General features: G+C 44.9%; 1 protein-coding gene across 1 annotated transcript in view; it reads right to left on the reverse strand.

The window, feature by feature from the left end:
• The window catches only part of ddx42 (DEAD (Asp-Glu-Ala-Asp) box helicase 42), an 83,363-nt gene that overhangs the window by 15,672 nt on the left and 46,826 nt on the right, over positions 1-20,865 (reverse strand). The window contains exons 7-15 of the mRNA XM_085966660.1: positions 20,672-20,776; positions 18,012-18,131; positions 12,186-12,362; positions 10,264-10,392; positions 8,638-8,737; positions 8,081-8,128; positions 5,552-5,649; positions 4,194-4,470; positions 536-637 (exon numbers count right to left, since the gene is read on the reverse strand). Of these exons, the coding sequence (XP_085822786.1) occupies positions 536-637; positions 4,194-4,470; positions 5,552-5,649; positions 8,081-8,128; positions 8,638-8,737; positions 10,264-10,392; positions 12,186-12,362; positions 18,012-18,131; positions 20,672-20,776 (1,156 nt within the window). The remainder of the gene's footprint in view (positions 1-535; positions 638-4,193; positions 4,471-5,551; positions 5,650-8,080; positions 8,129-8,637; positions 8,738-10,263; positions 10,393-12,185; positions 12,363-18,011; positions 18,132-20,671; positions 20,777-20,865) is intronic.

Below are 20,865 nucleotides of genomic sequence, written 5' to 3' on the forward strand. Positions count from 1 at the left end.
TGTGTTTGATAGCGATGAGCAGTAAGAGTCACCATGTGGTGTGGGACCGCAGTCATGTGTAGGGCAGACCAGGTAGGGGTGGAAGGTTCTCTTGAAGATTATTAGGAACCCAGTTGGGTTTTTAAAGATCCGGTATGACTATGATTTGCTAATTTTAATACAATGAAAATATGAGAGTTACTCCTAATTGGAAATTATGGAATATGCATAGAATATATATAATACATAAGTGAGGAAGAGCTAAGGTAGAATGATTAAAAGGCTGTTTGGGACAAAACATGAAACTTGCAACATAAAAGTTGTAAAGTGAACAATCTGGTATCAAAAGAAAAACTGTGAAACAAAACCTTCACACTGGTCCGAACTCCTGTGCCACATGGAGATCTCCACTAGCCTGTACTGCCAGAGTGGACAGAGGGTTACAATCATCTGCTCGTGACCATTCCCACACAATGCGAAACAATGCTAGCTTGTGGAATTTTTACTCTTTTGCTGGACATTATATTGTACATTGCGGAGGTTAACAGCCCCTTACCTGCTCTGCCAGTACGCCCAATCCTGTGAGTGTGTGTATCAATATCACGAGCCACATCATAGTTAATCACCGTCTTAATGGATGGAATATCCAAACCACGTGCTGTAATAAATGGAACATTGCAATTATTCCAAGATCTACATCAACAGCTGGGAGTGACCTCGAATAGACACCGAGTCTCAAAAGATGTTCCAGTGTCCTGGGGCAGTTACAAACCTTACATTTTTTTTTTTTTTTTTAAAACAGTGTATTTCAATACTGTGTAATTCACTCTGATCAATAAATTACTGTACCTAACAGTTCAATTTCACTACAGTATATGGTAACTTTTATTCTCCCTTCCTGAAGACGCTGACTCATTGCTGGCTTACAGTTTCACAAGCATCAATTCCCCTTCCGCATTTCACCAGTGTTACCAACCTTTACATACCAACCTAGACCGTGTGCGCCTATAGGCTATTCCCCTACAAGGGGCATCACAGTGAGCCAGTCCTCACTCAAGATCCACTCACAGCAGGAGTAACAGGATAGCGATCAGGAGCAGAAACACCAAAGCAATTTACTTCGCAAGTCACAAAAACAAAGTGCAGTTTCTTTTCTGTCAAATCTAACGGGTGCACACGATAAAGGAAAAATGGGTGGCTGATACATGGCAAATTTTGTTTATTAGGGTTTTAATGATACCAAAATAGGAGGTATAGCTAATTTAAGAAAACTGCAAAGGGATATTGATAATACAGGGGAATAGACTAAAACGTGGCAGATGGAAATCAACGGGAGACCTTCAAAGACAAAATGGTTTGGGTACAGAATAGACACATTCCCACGAGGGGGAAAGGAAGGGTATCCAAAGCTAGAGCTCCTTGGATAACAAAAGTTATAGAGATTAAAATGAGACAGAAAAACAGGTTTATGACAAATGTAAGGTTCATAATACAGTAGAGAACCAAGCTGAATATAGAAAGTACAGAGAAAAAATGAAACAGGGAATAAGAAGGGTCAAGAGAGAGTATGAGAATAAATTATTGGCTAACATAAAATAGAACCCAAAAGTCTTTTATAAACATATAAATAGTAAAAGGTTAGTCAGAGGAAGGGTGGGGCTGATTAGTGACCAAAAAGGAGATCTTCTTGTGGAGGCCGAGGGCGTGGCTGAGGTGAGGACTCGACATCTGTCTTCACTAGAGAAGAGGATGCTGCCAATGGCACAGTAGAGGAAGAGGTAGTAGCGATATTGGATAGGATTAAAATAGATAAAGAGGAGCTACTTAAAAGGTTGGCAGTCCTCAAAGTAGTAAAGTCACCCGGTCTGGATGGGATGCAGCCCAGGTTTCAGAGTGAAGTAAGGGTGGAAATTGCGGAGGCTCTGGCCACAATCTTCCAATCCTCCTTGGATAAGGGGGTGGTGCCAGAGGACTGGAGGTTTGCAAATGTTACACCCCGGTTTAAAAAAGGGGGGAGGGATAAACCCGGCAACTGCAGGCCAATCAGCTGAATGTTGGTGGTGGGGAAACTTTGACGCACAATAATCCGGCACAAAATTAATTGCCATTTGGAAAAGTATGGGTTAATAATTGAAAGGCAAATCGTGTTTGACCATTTTGATTGAGTTCTTTGATGAAGTAATGGAGAGGGTTGATGAAGGTAGTGCGGTGGATGTTGTGTATATGGACTTTCAAAAGGTGTTTGACAAAGTACTACATAATAGACTTGTTAGCAAAATTAAAGCCCATGGGATTAAGGGACAGTGGCAGTGTGGATACAAAATTGGCAAAGGGACAGAAAGCAGAGTAGTAGTAGTAAACGGTTGTTTTTCAGACGGGAGGGAAGTATGCACTGGTGTTCCCCAGGGGTCAGTATCAGGACCACTGCTCTTTTTGACATATATTAATGACCTGGACTTGGGTATCCAGGGCATAATTTCATTGTTTGCTGATGACACAAAACCTGGAAATGCAGTAAACAATGAGGAGGATAGTAACAAACCTCAGGGGGACATAGACACATGGCAGATGAAATAATGGGCAGACACATGGCAGATGAAATTTAACACAGAAGTGTGAAGCGATACATCTTGGTAGAAGAATGAGGATAGGCAATATGAACCAATGTTAAACAGAGGTGCAGGAACAGAGACACCTGGGGGTGTATGTACAGAAATCTTTGAAGGTGGCAGGACAAGTTGAGAAGGCTGTTCAAAAAGCATATGGAATCCTTGGCTTTATACTTGGAGGCATAGAGTACAAAAGCAAGGAAGTTATGCTAAACCTTTATGAAACGCTGGTTAGGCCTCAGCTGAGTATTGTGTTCAATTCTGGGCACCGCACTTCAGGAAGAATGTCAAGATCTTAGAGAGAAGAGATTTACTAGAAGGGTACCAAGGATGAGGGACTTTAGTTATGTACAGTATAGAGACTGGAGAAGCTGGGGTTGTTCTCCTTTGAGCAGTGAAAGTTAAGAGTTGATTTGATAGAGGTGTTCAAAATCATGAAGGGGTTAGATATAGAGTAAATAAGGAGAGAAACTGTTTTCCAGGCATGATGGGCCGAATAGCTTCCTCTGCTGTATCATTCTACTATACTTTGTCAGTAAGTGTGAGGTGACACATTTTATAGTTTAAAAAATAACAGCAGCAGTTCTATTCTGAATGGAAGCAGGCTCAGGGCTGTGGGAGAGCAGAGGGATTTGGGGGGACAGGTTCACAGGACATTAATGGCAGCACCTCAGTTTGATAAGGCTGTAAAAAACAGCTAATGGATTCTATATTTAATTCCAAGAAGTACAGAATATAAAAACCAAGAGGTAATGAGATGTTAATTGCACCAGCTATTCGAGGCAGAAACAGGTGTTCAGTGGGTAGTTTGCATCTCATTAAGGTGTACTTCTAATTAATTATATTACAAAAACCCAACCAAGCAGTTCAGGAACAGCTAATCCAACCATTTCTAAAAACAGCAAAATACCATGGATGCTGGAAATCTGAAATAAAAACAGAAAATGCTGGAAAACACAGCAGTTCTGATGAAAGGTCATCAAACTGAAATGCTAACTGCTTCTCCTTCTCCACACTCCTGCTGAGCTTTTCCAGCCTATTCTGTTTTTATTTCAGCTTGTTTGTCATCTGCTACCCATACCAAGCTTCCAAGCTCGTCTGCTGCTGCCTCTGCTGTTCTTTCGCAGGCAACCATTGCAAGAGAGGGAAATTACAGCAATCAAGCAAATCACAATGTGCCTATTCCTTGCAAAGTACCGATGGTACTATGCACAGGTTCTCTTGAAGAAAGAATTTTTTGTCCATTTCAAGGTTTAATTAGGGCCAGAACTATTTGATCATGTAAACCGTCCAACGTGTATAGCGTGCAAATGGCATTAGCACTAACACGCCCTCTATAAACAGTGGGGACTGTAAATTTAAAAATCACGATATAATCAATGGCCTTTCTCCTTCGATCCCTGTGCCCTTTTTACACAAAGCAAGGCACCGATGCACTTTATTACTCAGGCCTTCACGTACTAATTCAGTAAAAGCCCAATATTGCGGTGTGCATTTTGGACTCACTTCTAAAAAGAGCTGTGTACATACAGTGGAAAAAATCTGAAGAGGCGGGCTGCACACATGGCCACGACTAATCCCGTACAGGTACAGAGGAACGCTCACCTGCTACATCTGTAGCCACTAGAATAGGAATTGACTTTTTCTTGAAGTCAGAAATGACTTTGTTTCTTTCACTTTGATCCATATCACCATGCAACAGCCCAACAGTGTAACCCTCCTGGTTCAGATTGGCAGCGAGCTCGTCGCTGTTAGCTTTCTTGGTCACAAAGATGAGAACGCTGCCTCTAGACGTCAGCTCCACCAGCCTCCTCGTGAGCCAGTTCCACTTATCGGGACCAGCTGTGAGAATCTCCACGACCTGAGTAATATCCTCGTTTGCCTAAAACCAAGCAAACCGTTAGTGAGGACTAATGTTGTTAAAATGGACACAATAACACTAATGTTAGAATGCTGGCACTTCCAGAGTTGGAATCTCAGGTATCACTAAACTGAGCTTAGAAAGATGATGGAAACATTTGGAAAAACACTAGCTTGGGGGAAGGGCAGGAAAGACTACAAGAGTTGGAAACTGGTAGGGACATTATCCGAAAGGTCACAGTCATCCCTGAATTTCGAGACTGTTGTGGAGTTTTACCAAATTTCCCACCGCCTGTTCAGATTCATTTCTGTATCCAATTGAAGGTGACACTCGTACTAAGTGCACTGCTCATACACGGTAGAGTTCTGCTCCAATTCAAGCCCATCTTACTGCAAAACGCCCCACATAAATATCATTAGAATGCCATTGGATGTAGCACTTTGCAATAAGCTTGGCAGAAGGTATGCGCACTCTGGCAGCATGTCCCTGAAATGAAGGTTTGGCTGTTGGGGTTGGGCTACTCTGCAAAAACATCCACATTCCAGAGTCACATCATCCACGTCACTGGAGAACTGGGCATCTGCAGCAAGTCTGCAAAGTGAGGATTATAACTGGTTAAATTTAAAAAAATTAACAGCACAGTATCTGTAGTTAGAGTGAGGATTAAAACTTTTGGCACTGAGGTAGTACTTTGCATTAAATAGGAGTGCAAAAACACACTAATAAAAATCCCCAGCAAAAAATAAGTTTACATAATTTCCTTTGGAACACTTGACGTTAAACATTAAAGTTGTTGAGGAGGTTAGTGAAGGGCTATGACTGTCAATGCTGCTTTGAAGCACAGCCACAGGAATGATGCTCTCTGATCTTCCTTTGATTTCCGTGGAGAAGCAGTTATCCTCTGCCCAATGTCTTCCTCATGGCAGCACAGTGGAGCCTGGGAACTCAGCTAGCAGAAGATTCCAACATGTAACCTCATGCACTAGTCGCCTCCCATTCTTTGCATTCTTGTTACAGCTGGGAATGGCTCATACTTTACTACGTTTAATATTAATACATAAAATAAAATAAAGACCAATTCGACAATAAGGTGTCCCATTACCTCTCCTATGTCTCCTTGTACAACTCGGATAGGATCAGTGAGGATATCTCGAGCCAGCCTCTCAATCTTCTTCCGGAAAGTAGCACTGAATAGCAGAGCTGTAACACAATCAAAGAATCCATATTTAAGAGAATAGCGGCAATGCGGCAATCAAACCGCACAGCCTGGATGTGAAATCTGAACCGTCTCCTACATTCTTTTTAGTCTCCAGTATAAGAGTGTTGAGTTATGAGGAAAGGTCAGAAAAACAGACTCACCAGCTTTGAAAGGAGATGACCTTCGAGGTAAATAAGATGATAAGCTGAATAGGAAAGAGTAATTCTAAGGGCCTTTTAAAAAGTATATAACCACAGTGGCAAACTCCCAGCCACAAACTGGTGAAAGGTAAGTTCAGGATGTGCAGAGAGTGACCAGCACCTGGTATGATGTCTGGGTAGGGTACTGAAGGTAAATACTCTGGAGTCATTCAAGGTGCAGTTAAATGGTGTGATGGGGCAATTGTAGGTTTCTATGGAAGAGTGAACCAAACGGCCTCCCTCATCTGTACTTATCTTTGCAATGGCAGGACCTAATGGACTGATCATTCAGCTTTTCACTAATTCAGATCTCCATTGGCTTTTAAGATTCATGCGCACAGTAAAATTTTAACATTATACATTAGTTTAGTACATCTAACGTTTCGATACTGAAAACACCTTCTGCTCTTAAACATCACCCTCTCCCCACCTCTGATATATGTAAACCCTGCTGTTTACAGCTATCTGGGTGTTGAAGCTGCCTGATGCAGCATCTCCAACAGCACAAGTCTCAACCTTGCAGTCGTGCAGCATTTAAAAAAAAAAAATTCTCAGGACGTGGGCGTTGCTGGCAAGGCCAGCATTTATTGCCCATCCCCTGGTGCCCCGAGAAGGTGCTGTTGGGCCTCCTTTCTTGAACCGCTGTACGCGATCCTGAAGGAACTGGTTTACTCTTCACTGCCACTTCAGAAGGCAATGAAGAGTCAACCAGGTTGGTGTGGGACTGGAGTCCCTTTTGGGTCAGGTAACATCAATTTCCCCCTCTGCCTTTCTTAATTCACAGCAAACTAGACCTTCCTGTCCTACAACTACAAATAGATGCACTAACTGAGCCTGGTGATAAAGTTATATCAGCAGGTCTGCTCCAAAAATGACAGTCAAGTTGAGGGTGTGAACTATTGAATTTATTGAGAGTGACAATGATGTGTTTTAGTTTGTGCGGAAACAACACTGTACAAAATGAGACTGGGACCGAAATCTCTGTGCTTACCACAGAACATCCAAGAACAACTGATGGAAAACAGAAACCACAAGAGTAGAATGTACCCGAGATTTGAACAATGGCATAAACACGAGAGTGAGGTTGAAGTGATTTGCACAGGTGACAGATTGTTATAGCCATGAAACAAGTTCTGAACCTCCATTGCAAATAATACTTTTAATTTATCTTAAACCTTTTCTGGAGTTTTCCAAAAACATAGCTCACCACCTTCCGTTGTTAGCCACACTACAGTCACTACATTTTGCTGTGTGGTCCAGTGCAATGTGACATTTTACATTATGCTGCGTCATGGTTGCAACTGGACCAGCTGTGGGGATGAATGCCCACTCTCTCCACCACCGGCGCACTGTGGCTGTAGTATGTGCACCGTACAGGTTGCACTGCAGCAACTCGCCAAGGTTACTTCGACAGCAGCGCCCTCCCCAAAAAGAAGCAATGTCGTGGGAACGCTATCACATACAAGTCACACACCATTCTGACTTGGGACATCTATCGCCGTCCCTGGAATTCCTCACAAACCAATGTGGGAGCACCACTATAAGGACTGCAGCGGTTCAGGGAGAAGGCCTTCTCAGGGATGGGCAATAAATGCTGGCATAGTCCAAAGAAATATTACAAAATGCAGCGGTTTTCCTGAGAAGTAACAGTTTCAAGGCCCTGCAATACATTTGCATGTGGGAATTGCTGGATGGAAAAAGACCAAGATCCATCTAGTTCACCTTCTGCCATCCTGGTAGTCGCATGATACAATGATAATGGAGCTGTTGACTGATCATAGCAATCAATCTCGATCAATTAGTCTGCAACAAAGCTAGACAGGAGGCGAGGAAAATCCCCAGTGCTGGGGTTTTTTGGGAATCGTCGGTCCAAAGTCACCTGTTCCTCTCAAGCACACAACACTTACCACGTCATGTCTTACTCATATACTGTATCCTAAAATCTTACTTTTTCCTGAAAAAAATCTAATTTGCATTGGAATGAATCAATACTAACTGCTTCCACCATCTCCCTTGGGAGCCTGTTCCATAGATTGACCACTCACTCACTGAAATATTGTTTCTGCAGATTAGTTTTAAATTTACATCCCTTCTCATAAAAGAGCTGAAACTATTTCATGCCAGTGGATATATAATTACCCGCTTCAGTACAATGACTGCTATAAATGCTGAACTTTAACTGAACGCACACTGGTTATGAAACAAGGAATACAATAAAACTTTTAACACTTACTCTGTCTGTCTGGACGGACATGATTTGCTATTGATCGGACCTGATATTCTGCAAAAGTTAAAGAATGACCATTAAAGATACTACATTGTGACCCGTACTCACCACAGTGCCGTCACACAATAAAGTAAGTGTGTGTGCGAAACATCTATGCACTATGTCCTCTTAAATTAAAGCACCCAACAACACAAATATTCATCTTATTGTTGCAAATAACACTTGTCTGGAGCAAATAAGACTTGTCTGGAGCAAACATGTATAGGTGAAGTACTAGAGTGCATATGTCTGTCACTGGTGGTGGGAGCAGAAGCCATTTGAGCAGATGAATTAATATAGAATCACAGAATGATACAGCACAGAAGGAGGCCATTCGGCCCATCGAGCCTATGCCGGCTCTTTGAAAGAGCTGTCCAATTATATGTAACAAGTGTAGTGGTGTAACATTAAAGTATATTGCAAGCATTAAGATGTAAATATCCTACAGGTCAACATGCTAAATTAGCCTAGTCAACCGAAACACAACGAACAATTTTAGTGTTTTTAACATGTTGATCTCTTACCAAAGCCCATGTCAAACATTCTGTCAGCTTCATCAAACACTAAGTAGGTCGCTCTCTGAAGATTGGTGGCTTTCTTTTTCACATGGTCTATCAACCGACCCTGGGGGGGAAAGGGAAATAAGGTAAGAAATGGGCAGCCTGAATGTTATACCAAACAGATTGGACACCAAGAACTTATTTTCACTGTTCCAAAGAACATTTTATATTCAGCAAAAGCAAGAACCACCTCTGGTAAAGGTTTTGTGGCAATTTCTACCCCTGGAATGTTAATATGGTTGAGATTTCAAAGAGCAAAATAGAGCAAACTCTAAAAAGCTATTTTGTAATTTGATCTGATTGTGTTCAAAATCATGAGGGGTCTGGACAGAGTAGATAGAGAGAAACTGTTCCCACTGGCGGGAGGATCGAGAACCAGAGGGCACAGATTGAAGGTGATTGGCAGAAGAACCAAAGGCGACATGAGGAAAAACTGTTTTACTCAGCGAGTGGTTAGGATCGGGAATGCACTGCCTGAAAGGGTGGTGGAGGCAGATTCAATCGTGGCTTTCTAAAGGGAACTGGATAAGTAGCTCTAGGAAAAAACTTGCAGGGCTACGGGGAAAAGGGCGGGGGAGTGAGACTTAGCTGAAGTGCTCTTGTAGAGAGCCGGCACAGGTTCGACGGGCCAAATGGCCTCCTTCTGTGCTGTAACCATTCTATGATTCTAATTAATTGTATACTATTGACATTTAAACAGGAGATTAAAAACTGTCTTGTATACATTCTGAACAACCCCAGCAAGAAACACTTGACAGACATCACGATAGGGAAGGAAAGTGGTCAAAAGAACTCTGAATTCAGCACAGAAAGTGATCAATGTGTGATGGTGAATCCTGAGGAAAGTGTAGATTGAAAATCTAGTTTTTAAAGACTAACTTTAAAGAGAAAATTAATATATTTTAAAATATAAATCTAAGGTCTAAACCGCTGACCCTCAATGTTAATCGCCCTCCCTCCCCTCCGCCGCCATTGAGTGCAGCTGCTGCCCTGCTTTTTCTCTGCAATATGCAGGTACTAAACATACTGTTATTTTCACATGGTCACCACTTTAGGTACTTGTAATGCTCCAGAACGGCTAGTTTCAAGTGGTGTAATACAACCTTGGATTCTAGATTTTGTCTTATTAAATGAAACATTTGTCAGCCTATCTCAGGAGGTTGTGCAGTCATTCCCATGGTGCTATTTCGAAGAGCAGGGAAGTTCTCCCGGGTCCTGGCCAACATTTATCCCTCAATAAACATCATCAAAGCAGATCATCTGGTCACTTATCTCAATGCTGTTTGTGGTACCTTGCTGTGTACAAACGGACTGCTGATTGTCTGTATTACAATCGTGGCTGCACTTCAAAACTACCTCAGGTTGTGAAGCACTTTGGGATGTCTTGTGAACACGAAAAGTGCTGTAGAATGCAAGTTCTTTCTAGTTCAAAAAAGCCAGCAGAGACATTTCATTTTACAAATTGCTGCACTGTACAACTGCATGAATGTTGATAGTAGCAGCAGTTTTGATATTTACCACTTTGATCTGCTACTCTGGAAAGCATTTTGTTAGCAAGTTTCTTCAGGTTCTCCATTTTTTAATACTGACCGGTGTGCAGACGACGATCTCTGCCCCTTCTTGTAGAGCCTTTGCCTGTTCCCACATGCTGCCTCCACCATACACAGCCACGGACCTCAGGTTGTAAGCTTTTCCAAATTTCCGACACTCGGAATGAATCTGTATATTACAGGAAGTAAGCTCATTTAGACCTGCAGCGATCCTATCATGGAAATAGTGCAGACCTGCTGTTGACATGAAACGCAAAGCACACCAAAGTGGAAGGTTTCACGTTGGGACCAATTTAGATTCAGTACAATAGGCAGTGAATATGCCGCTGGATTAACACACATGGATAATTAAATCAACGTCTACATAGCTTTACTACCAGAGTCAAGACAGGGAGCAGTGCAAGGGATCATCCCTGCCAATGCAAGCAAGGATTACGACACCAGACACAGCGGCTCTGGTGGCTCGGTGTGTAAATGTGCTCCATAGGTGTGTGTTGATAGAGACCAGCTCTATGCGGAGTTAGGCAAGGGGGACTACAGCATCTGGCCTCAGTGCTACGTGTTAGAGAACTGGGATATTAGCTACACCCCCAATCACTCTCCGGTGAACCCTGCTCTACGTGTGAATGTGAGACAAAGACAGGATCAAGCTCAATGGTGAGGCCCCATGATTGAGGAGCCAATACAACCAGGCCAAGCTGTGAAGAATGACCATTAGGCAGTGCTGACAGGGACTGTACTCCACCAATGAGCCATCACCTTCAGGAGGAGAGGAAAAAAGGAGACTGAAAACCTAACGGTGACTCTCATGGAACCTCGACGCTTGTTAGAACCATAATCTTGCATGTTGATTGACACAATCAATTTAACAGTTCAACTACACCAACTTTCCTTTTAGTTCTTTAATTGTCGTGAATGCCACTTGCTAAGGAGCACATGCAACAATCATCAGCTCATAAAATCAATCTGCCAAGGAACAAATTTGTTACAAAAACTGTCCCCAAAAAACATTTTACAGGCCCTGGATGAATCAGGGTAGATTTTTTGCACGTTGTGTTCACGTTAATTTAAATTAATCTACTGATTAATTTCAACATTTTAAAATAGTTCCAAAATTATGATGAGCACAAAAATTTGCCTAAGTTGAAAAGGAAATGGATAAAGTCCATTGAACTGGCTCGGGAGTAAGAATTCTTCTGGTCACTGGGTGCAGTGTCAACAACAGCTTACTCTGTTGGGTATTTCCAGTGGAATCATAGGCATGTTTTATAAGAACAAAGTGTTCACGAACATATCTACAGTATGTAATTCGATGGCGGTGGAAGGAAAAGGGATGAAGGGATATGGGAACAGGGCGGCACATGGGGGATTAGGGCTCCTGTTCATGTGGAGGATAAACACCAGCACGGACTAGTTGGCCCAAATGGCCGGTTTTTGTGTTGTAATTTCTATGTAATTCTAAGTCAAAAATAAATGCTTCCCCTCTCAAAATTGATGACAGCATATCTGCTAGCAAATGATAAAGTGTGTACAGATTTACCCGGAGTAAACAGAAAATATGAGAAACACACAGCAGTCAGCCAGCATCTGTGGAGAGAACAGACAAGTTAATGTTTCAGGCTGGGCGTTTTATCAGAAGGGATGTTAACTCGACTGCCCTCGCCACAGCTGCTGACTGATCTGCTGTGTGTGTCCAGCATTGCGTTTTTGTTTTAGATTTCCAACTTTTGCTTTTAACTGAGAGTGATCCTTTCCTTATTTCAGGTATTCTGATGTAGATTCCTACATTTTTTTTTTTATTAACACCCCAGCCTTAACATTCAAAAGCAGACTTTAAAGCCTAAGGAACATTTCTTCAATTAAAAGATTTTTAAATTTAACTTTGAGAAGCCAAAGGCTCCGTTTCTAATCAATGTTGCACTGGCTGTCAGCTGTTTTCTTGGATAAGTCTCAGTGCCGTACCTGCTGACAGAGTTCTCTGGTTGGGCAGACGATCACACCAATAGGCCCATCCCCAGGCTCCAGCTCCTTCTGATCCATGATGTGAACCAACATTGGCCAAATAAAGGCTGCGGTTTTACCACTCCCAGTTTTGGCGATTCCAATCATGTCTCTGCCACTCAGTGCAATGGCGACACCCTGCATTCAAACAAACGTGCTGTTAGTTCTTTGATAACAATCTCACACTTTACAGCAACCTAAGAAATTCAGGGCTTTATATTTTCTTTTTTGTGAATTTTGTGATTCATGTGGGTGAGGATGTTAATGCTGGGAAAGGGAACACTTTCTATTTCAGGCATCTAGTGTCAGCATCAAGCACTGCCTGGCCAGATAAAACAGTGAGACGCAGAGCAAGGTTTCCTCTACTCTGTCAACAATATGCCGCAGCCCAATCTTCAAAGAGCAGTTTTTACTGCACCACTTCTGACACCAGCTATCCTGTGGCCTCAGTGAGACTGCTCACTTAGTGCCCATTAGTGCCTAATTCGAGGCAGCTTTGGTGCTGCGCCGACCAGTAAGGGTCACACTGGGACAAATGCCACTTTTAAGGCACCACTAATACAAGGAGGAAACATATGGTCCAATCAAACTCAATGAAGCTCAACAAAAGCAAAGGTAACCGTCCCAACTAAATGACGATGGTTTTATCAGTGGACACTCTGGTGCCCACTGGTTGCGAAAGGCCTCAAGCATTCCAGCAGACACCGCACGTATCCTCTGCAGCAAGGGCTCCTCCCCCACAGGCTGCGCCCATCCTGGATCTGTAAATCACCGTCTTGGCCAGGCCCGCGCCCAGACCCACCACAGGGTCCTCCGACTTACCCGCACCAGGTGACCAAAGGTCAGGAGTGTGGGGCCGAAGTGCAGCCAAAAGTGGAGTAGCAGCCCTTTCAGGTAGCTCTACAGGGGCTGCAATCTCTCACACTCTGTGTATACGTGAAACACTGACTCTTCCAGGCCGCAAAAATCAGAAGCGGCCTGGGAATCCGCATGCAGAACAAACTCACTTTTACAGTCGGAAGAGAGAAGAATTTCATCTCATTCGGCTAGGCTGGAGTAGAACCCAGGTACCAGAGGCCAGATCAGTGTCAAACCCACTGCAATACCCTGTATCCCAGCACTTTGGAGTTGAATCTCAATGTTGAGTTCTAATTTGATGAATTCTACAGACTGCAGGCCCCTCTGATCCGAGGCTGCCCCGTATCTATGGACGCTCTACCAACACTGGCTGCCGCCCAAGCAAAACCTATTATCTGGACAGCAGTCCCATCCTATATCACGAGGGCAGCAAGAAGCGATACAACACTGAAAAGCTAGCTCTAAACTTAATCAGTAGTAGTAGCACAAATGAAATGCAATATAGTTGTTATGATAGAATGCAGATCCTGAAATCACTGTCAGCACAATCAATAGGTACAGGTAGACTACCTTTCATCCGAACTTCCGAAAACTGAAACCCTCTAAAAACCGAAGGTTTTTTCGTTCAGCGTAAGTCATGCGCACGACATGACCAGAGTGGCGCACGACTTACGCTGAGCAGAGGGTCAGCGTAAGTCATGCGCACGACCCCGACCCCCGCCGACGACCCCCCGCGGACCCCCCCGCCGACCCCGACCGACGACCCCCCGCGGACCCCCGCCGACCCCGACCCCCCGCCGACCCAGACTCCCGCCGACCCCCCCGCCGCCGACCCCGACTCCCGCCGACCCCCACCGCCGACCCCGACTCCCGCCGACCCCCCCCGCGGACCCCGACTCCCGCCGACCCCCACCGCCGACCCCGACTCCCGCCGACCCCCCCGCGGACCCCCGCCGACCCCGACTCCCGCCGACCCACCCCCGACAAATTTCCCAGTCTTATAAAATACCTTCCGAAGTCCGAAATTTTCCGAAAACCGAAACACGGCTGGTCCCGAGGTTTTCGGATAAAGGATAGTCTACCTGTACTGGGTTAAAAGGCCATACTCTTAGGAGAAAGACAGGCAGGCAGATTTGCATTTATATGGCAATGTATATATTCTTAGGATATGCTGTTCTGTAGGCAATCTCAGCAATCTGCACAAAGCAAGGTCCCACAAACGACAATGCAGCGATTGAGCAGTTAATGTGTTTTTGATAGCGTTGCTTGAGGGATTAATATTGGCCAGGACACTGAGAAAGCCCTGCTCATATTTGAATAGTGCCATGGGATCTTTTACTTTTAGCTGAATAGGTAGATAACGCCTCGGTTTAATGTCTCATCCAAAGATCGGCATCTCCGACAGCACTCCCCATGTGCTGTCCTGAAACTTCATCCTAGACTATGAGCTCAAATCCCAGAGCGAGGCTTGAACCTACCATTTCTTGACTACTGTTACTACGTGCTGTAATATTGGACATAGTGGGTGAACGGGACTTGGTGCGAGTTAGGATACAGGCAGAGTTTTGGATGAGCCCAACTTTACAAAGGGTGCAAGGTGGGAGGGAGGCCAGGGGTGGGAGGGAGGGAGGCGGGGGGAGGGAGGAAGGCCGGGGGAGGGAGGGAGGGAGGGCGGGGGTGGGGGGGAGGGAGGCGGGGGGAGGGAGGAAGGCCGGGGGGGGGAGGGAGGGAGGGAGGCCGGGGGTGGGGGGAGGGAGACCGGGGGAGGGAGGGAGGGAGGAAGGCCGGGGGGGGGGGGGGGGAGGGAGGCCGGGGGTGGGAGGGAGGGAGGGAGGGAGGCCGGGGGGTGGGAGGGAGGGAGGGAGGCCGGGGGTGGGAGGGAGGCCGGGGGTGGGAGGGAGGGAGGGAGGGAGGCCGGGGGAGGGAGGGAGGGAGGGAGGCTGGGGGGGAGGGAGGCCGGGGGAGGGGGGGGGAGGGGGGGGGGGAGGGAGGGAGGGAGGGAGGGGGAGGGGGAGGGGGGGGTGGGAGGGAGGGAGGCTGGGGAGGAGGGGGGAGGGAGGGAGGGAGGCAGGCCGGGGGAGCATTGAAATAGTCAAGTCTGGAGGTAACAAAGACATATGAGGGTATCAGATGAGTTGAGTCGGGCTATATTACAGAGGGGGAAGTAGGCAGTCTTGGTGATGGAGCGGATATGTGGTCAAATACAACACCAAGGTTGCGAACAATTTGGCTCAGCTTCAGACAGTTGCCAGGATGGAAACGGTGGTCAGGGAACGGAGTTGGCGGTGGGAACCAAAGACAATGGCTTCAGTCTTCCCAATATTTAGTTGGAGAAAATTTTTGCTCATCCACTACTGTATGTCAGACAAGCAGTGAGACAAAGCAGAGGCAGTGGATGGGTCAAGGGAGGTGTTGGTGAGACAGAGCTAAGTGTTGTCAGCGTACATGTGGAACCTGATGATGTACTTTCGGATGATGTCGCTGAGGGGGGAGCACGTAAATAAGAAATAGAAGGAGGCAAGGATAGATCCTTAAGGGACACCAGCAGTAATGGTGCGGGAGTATTGCAGGTGATTCTCTGGCTATGATTCGATAGATAAGAATAGAACCAGGTAAGGGCTGTTCCACCCAGCTGGATAATGGAGGAGAAGCTTTGAAGGAGGATTGTTGGTCAACTGTGTCGAAGGCTGCAGAAAGATCGAGAAGGATGAGGAGGGATAGTTTACCACGGTCAGTCACAGAATGTTATGTGACTTTGATAAGGGCCATTTTAGTATTGTGGCAATATGGTGGAAACTCAATTGGAGGGATTCAAACATGGAATTGAGGCAAAGATGGGCACGGATTTGTGAGGTGACAATACGTTCAAGGAGTTTGGATTCAGAACAATGGCTCTACCCCTGCAGCCACTTTATTTAAGCTGTGGGCCACTGTGGAGTTAAACGCGTGGAAGGCATGGGAGGATGAGTCATATAGAACTTCTAACTCAAGAGGAGACTGGGGACATCCTCCCTGTCCAAGCCCGATTCCATGCAAACTCCTCACGATAAAAGGACAACCCGGCAGCGGCTTCTCAAACGGCACCTTTGCACTCTCCGATAGCTGGGAGGAAGCAGACCATGCCTCTCAACAGCTGACTAAATCATTGGCCAAAGAAAATCCTCCAGCCAGGACGTCCACTGGATCACATGGGATGGAGGAGAGTCTAACATACTAACTCAGTGGTAGCACTCGCGCCTCGGAGTCAGAAGGTTGTGGGTTCAAGTCCCACTCCAGAGACTTGAACACATAATCGAGGCTGACACTTCAGAGTTGTGCTGAGGGAGTGCTGCACTGTCGGAGGTGCCGTCGCTCAAACGAGATGATAAACCGAGACCCCATCGGCCCTCAAGTGGATGTAAAAGATCCCATGCCACTATTTCGATGTGCAGAGGAGTTCTCCTGCTGCTCTGGCCCTTAAGCAACACCCAAAACAGATTATCTGCTCATTTATTTCACTGCTGTTTGTGGGTCCTTGCCGTGTGAAAGGTGCTGTATAAATGCTATACAAGTCCTTTTCATTCTTTATACATTCCAACAGAAGCAGGAGCAGTAAAGGACAGGAGGGCCTAAAGATCCTCAGGAAGTGGGGCTGTCAAACAGATTGCCTGCGCAAGTATCCCTGTTACTCTGGGTGCTTGGCACCCCAACTCTAGGAAGCAGCAGCTTCAGGTACCCTTGCCACTGCCTGGCACTGATAAATCGCCCAGATTATACACGGCTAATTGACACCATGCATGGTCCAGAGTTCTTAATGCCTTTTGAGTGAAGCATCACTGGTCCTGCGTAATACCAGTTATAATTTAATTAGAGCTGATTCGTAAATTGAAGTGGAGCTCATGAACAGATGGCATCGGGCAACCTCAATGAGGGGTAAGAGAGTCCAAACAGGAGAGTGGGGCTAGATGCTGACTGTCATCAATTGGTAAAGAGCCCACAGTCCTCAACGAGGTCAATCTGAATGAGGCTGCGAAGATGTAATACCATCCTGGAGGGCAGGCCTGGCTGACACAAGTTGTAGGGTGGGATTCAATCAACCAACTTGACTTGGGCTTCGAGTTTAGCAAAGTTTTTCTATTAAACAGCCCGATGGAATAAGTAAATCATAAACAAAATGACACGATTTATCTTCATACCTCAAGGGCAAGCAGCACAGACATCGACTGTAACCGGTACTTTTTCACTATCTACACTGTGGCAGGACTTCAAGTCAAATCTTTGATGATTTTGCAAGTTACCGGACATTATCAGGCAGATTCGATTCAATCATGGCTTTCAAAAGGGAGTTGGATAAATACCTGAAGGAAAGAAATTTGCAGGGCTACGGGGAAAGGGCGGGGGAGTGGGACTCGCTGAAGTGGTCTTACAGAGAGTTGGCACGGGCTCGATGGGCCGAATGGCCTCCTCCTGTGCTGTAACCATTCTATGATTCTACAAGGATACAGACAGGTAGACAGAGGTAATTTGGTATCACTATACTATTAACATGTAATGGTGATTTATTAATCCTTTAAAGTGCAAACGAGATATCAATAAGGAAAATAACTAAAAGCATCGTCAGTGTTTTTGGTTCTCAGGAAAATCTCCTCGCCACACCGAGACCAAATAGTAAATCCAGCATGGTGGAATCTTCAGCTCCTGCATCCAGAGTTCATGCTTTTCCCCACAGTTGCTCCAACTGTCACACAATACAAATTTGTATCTCATCAACCCACCTGATGCTTCACTTCATTTCTATCCTTAAGGTCTCCTAAACTTGGTTAATACCACAAATGTAGCTAGCAATATGAAAATGGAAATTGAGAGCCGTCTATAGTATTTGTAACCTCAGGTATTTCAGCAGTGCTGCACGGAAGGAAGATGATGTCCGTGAAATGCCCAAACTCTTACCTGACACTGTATTGGTGTTGGCTGCGTGTAGTCCGACTTTCGGATCTGGTGCATCAACTGCTCGTCAAAGCCAAAGTGGGCGAAGCTGCTGCAAGGTTTGGGAGGGTCAGCGCCGGAGACCTGCGGAGGGAGACACCCCATTATGTTAAATACTGTCAAATTACTTTCTATTGTAAACAAATTCATGTAGAATATATCAGAACAAACAAAACATTTATCTTGCTGACTTTTCCCTCATTTAGATTTGTGATCATGTTACACTTACATGATAAGCTGCGACAATTGTATACCTAAAACACTGAAACAGCAATTCCAGCAAAAAAAATCCAATGCAACTAATTGAAAACTCAAAGGTATTGTTGCAAACGTGTACCTATATAGAGTGACAAAAGGCAGACCTGCATTATATAGGCAGAGCCATCAGCTCTCTGCTAACAATAGAAATTAAGTTTCAAAAGATTTAAACTTGGGTTCCACACTGTGGACTTTACACCTGAATTAGGTTACAGCCAAAACCACTTTACATCAAAATAAACTAAGTAGTGGTACAACACTGTGCTGACAGGGTCTGCAAATGGTAAGCAGCTAGTTGTGAGTTTCCCATTAAATTGGAAAGTGCCTTTGAAACAAACATCAAACCACACACAGAGCGCCTACTTCCCTTTCTACACTGGACAATTTCCACAATTTGCTCTTTTTATTCTCTGTCCTACACCATTGCTTATACCCAATACAAAGTCAGTCGTTTTGCTGGAATACTGCCACAACTGGTAGCATGACTGTCCGAAGTTTGGGACACTAATTCTGCCAATAGAAGGCATCTAAAAACAAGACAATGAGCCTCACAGTAGCTGAAGAACACCACACTCAGTTTGGCTGGCCAGTTTTCTGGACACAAACCATCACTTTAATTCAAAAAGGAATGGCATTGTAACAATTTTTTTAAAAAAGGCCAGTGAGTTATCTAGTGAGCAGTTGCGTCCAAGGTTCAATCCCTGGTCGGTGCGGAGACAGCAGATTTCAGCTGGCCTTTAGCTTTCTTGGGTTAGGGAGGGGAAGGAAATCAGCCAGGGTTCTCATCTCTGGTCACAGTCCAGTGGCTCCTACTGGAAGTGCATGTGTGCGGACAACAGGCGAGGACAGGACTGGGCTCAGCTGCGATGCTTTCATAACTTTTATTAAATATTTGTTCTTGGGACGTGGGTGACAAGGCAGCATTTATTGCTCACCCATAGCTGCCCTGAGCACATTAACAATCACACAGTGTAAGCTTGGAGTCACACATGGGTCAGATGGGGCTGGGGTGGCAGATTCCCTGAAGGACCAGTTGGCTTTTTAATGACAATACAGCAGATTTCATGGTCACTCGCTGGCACTAGATTTACTGAATTCAGTTTCACAACTTGCCACTGTGAGATGTGAACTCATGTCCTCTGGATTGCTAGTCCAGTACCATGAGGGTGCTGTACCAACTCACTGTCAAGACACACATGAAGTCTGGGCATCTGGGTAACACACCGGAGTGTAACTGGCATTGGAGAACTGCCTCCCATCACGTAGCCAACTTTTTCAGCTCATAATGCATGGGACGCATACAACATGAAGAGCCAACACCTCGTCACTGACCCAACAGCAGAGGTCCTTGGCTTCGACCTCCCTCGAAGATAGTGGTCAGTGCTCATCCAATTTCCGCACAGGGCATGGACGAGGTAGCCACCTGCTCCACAAGTGGAAGATGAAGGACGATCCAAAGTGCGCCTGTGGCCATGAGTCCCAGATCACGGAACACATCACATCAACCTGCCCATTAAGATCTGTTGTGGGAGGCACCTCATTTCTCCACTCGGCATCTCAGGATCGAATGGGTAGCCAAACTAGACATTGCATTATAAGCTTTTTCATACAAGTAGTAGTAGTTCATAATCAACTTCATCTTGCTCAAAAAAAAAAGTTAGTTTTGGAAGAGTTCATTTGTTCAAAGTGTCCAATTAATAATGATAAAAAGTTTTTTTTATATCAACCTGAGCAGGTTTACTGTGATTCGAAACCGCAGCTGACCTTCAGGAAGCTCAAAGGAAGAATTTAACCGCGTTGTACCTGACCTCGGAGTGCTTGACACAAAAAGAAACTAAGATTGGGTTTAATTAAACCCAGAGTGGACGGTGTTGCAAAACAGGAGCTGAAATTACATCAGACTGGATTTGGAGTTGTACAACAATATAATCTGAAGCTGGATATGGACTACATCTTTCAAATACTCCAGCCTGCATTACTCTTTATTACAGGTTGAGATTGTGGGGAGGTTTAACCTGCTTGGCAAGTTTGGCTTTGCCAGAAGCATCGTTCCTGGTGGGCAACTGGCAAGCTCATGATCGAAACACAGGGTCTGAAATGCACTGATGGCAGTTTTCATTTCAGTGCAGGTTTACAGGGATAATATCCTTTACACAACAGGACCACGCAGATGAGATTGTAACCTGGTCAGTGCAAACATTCAGCAGTTTGATCAGCATCACTTGAGTTTTAAGATTAGACAATCACTTCTCTAGACAGACCTAGCTGAAATGTTCAATAAAAACCCAACTTCTCGCTGCTGAATTTCACCAACTGCCTGTCAACATAATAATGCAAAGTATTAGTAGAGGAAATTCCAAACTTACTCTCAGGTTCAGCGTCTGCCGGAGTTCGGCTGATGGTATGAGTGAAAGCTTCGCCAACTCTTCATGTTCAATGTAGAAATTCTTCTCAAATGGCTGGTACTCAATCTAAAAGGATTCATAAGTTACTGGCTCCAACTGGCTCATTTCAACAGCATATTAAAAGTGACGAATGACCAAAACCTGTGATATGTTTA

The sequence above is a fragment of the Somniosus microcephalus genome, chromosome 24 (assembly GCF_052327205.1).
Source record: "Somniosus microcephalus isolate GS21.2 chromosome 24, FLI_Smic_1.0, whole genome shotgun sequence".
Lineage (NCBI taxonomy): Eukaryota > Metazoa > Chordata > Chondrichthyes > Squaliformes > Somniosidae > Somniosus > Somniosus microcephalus.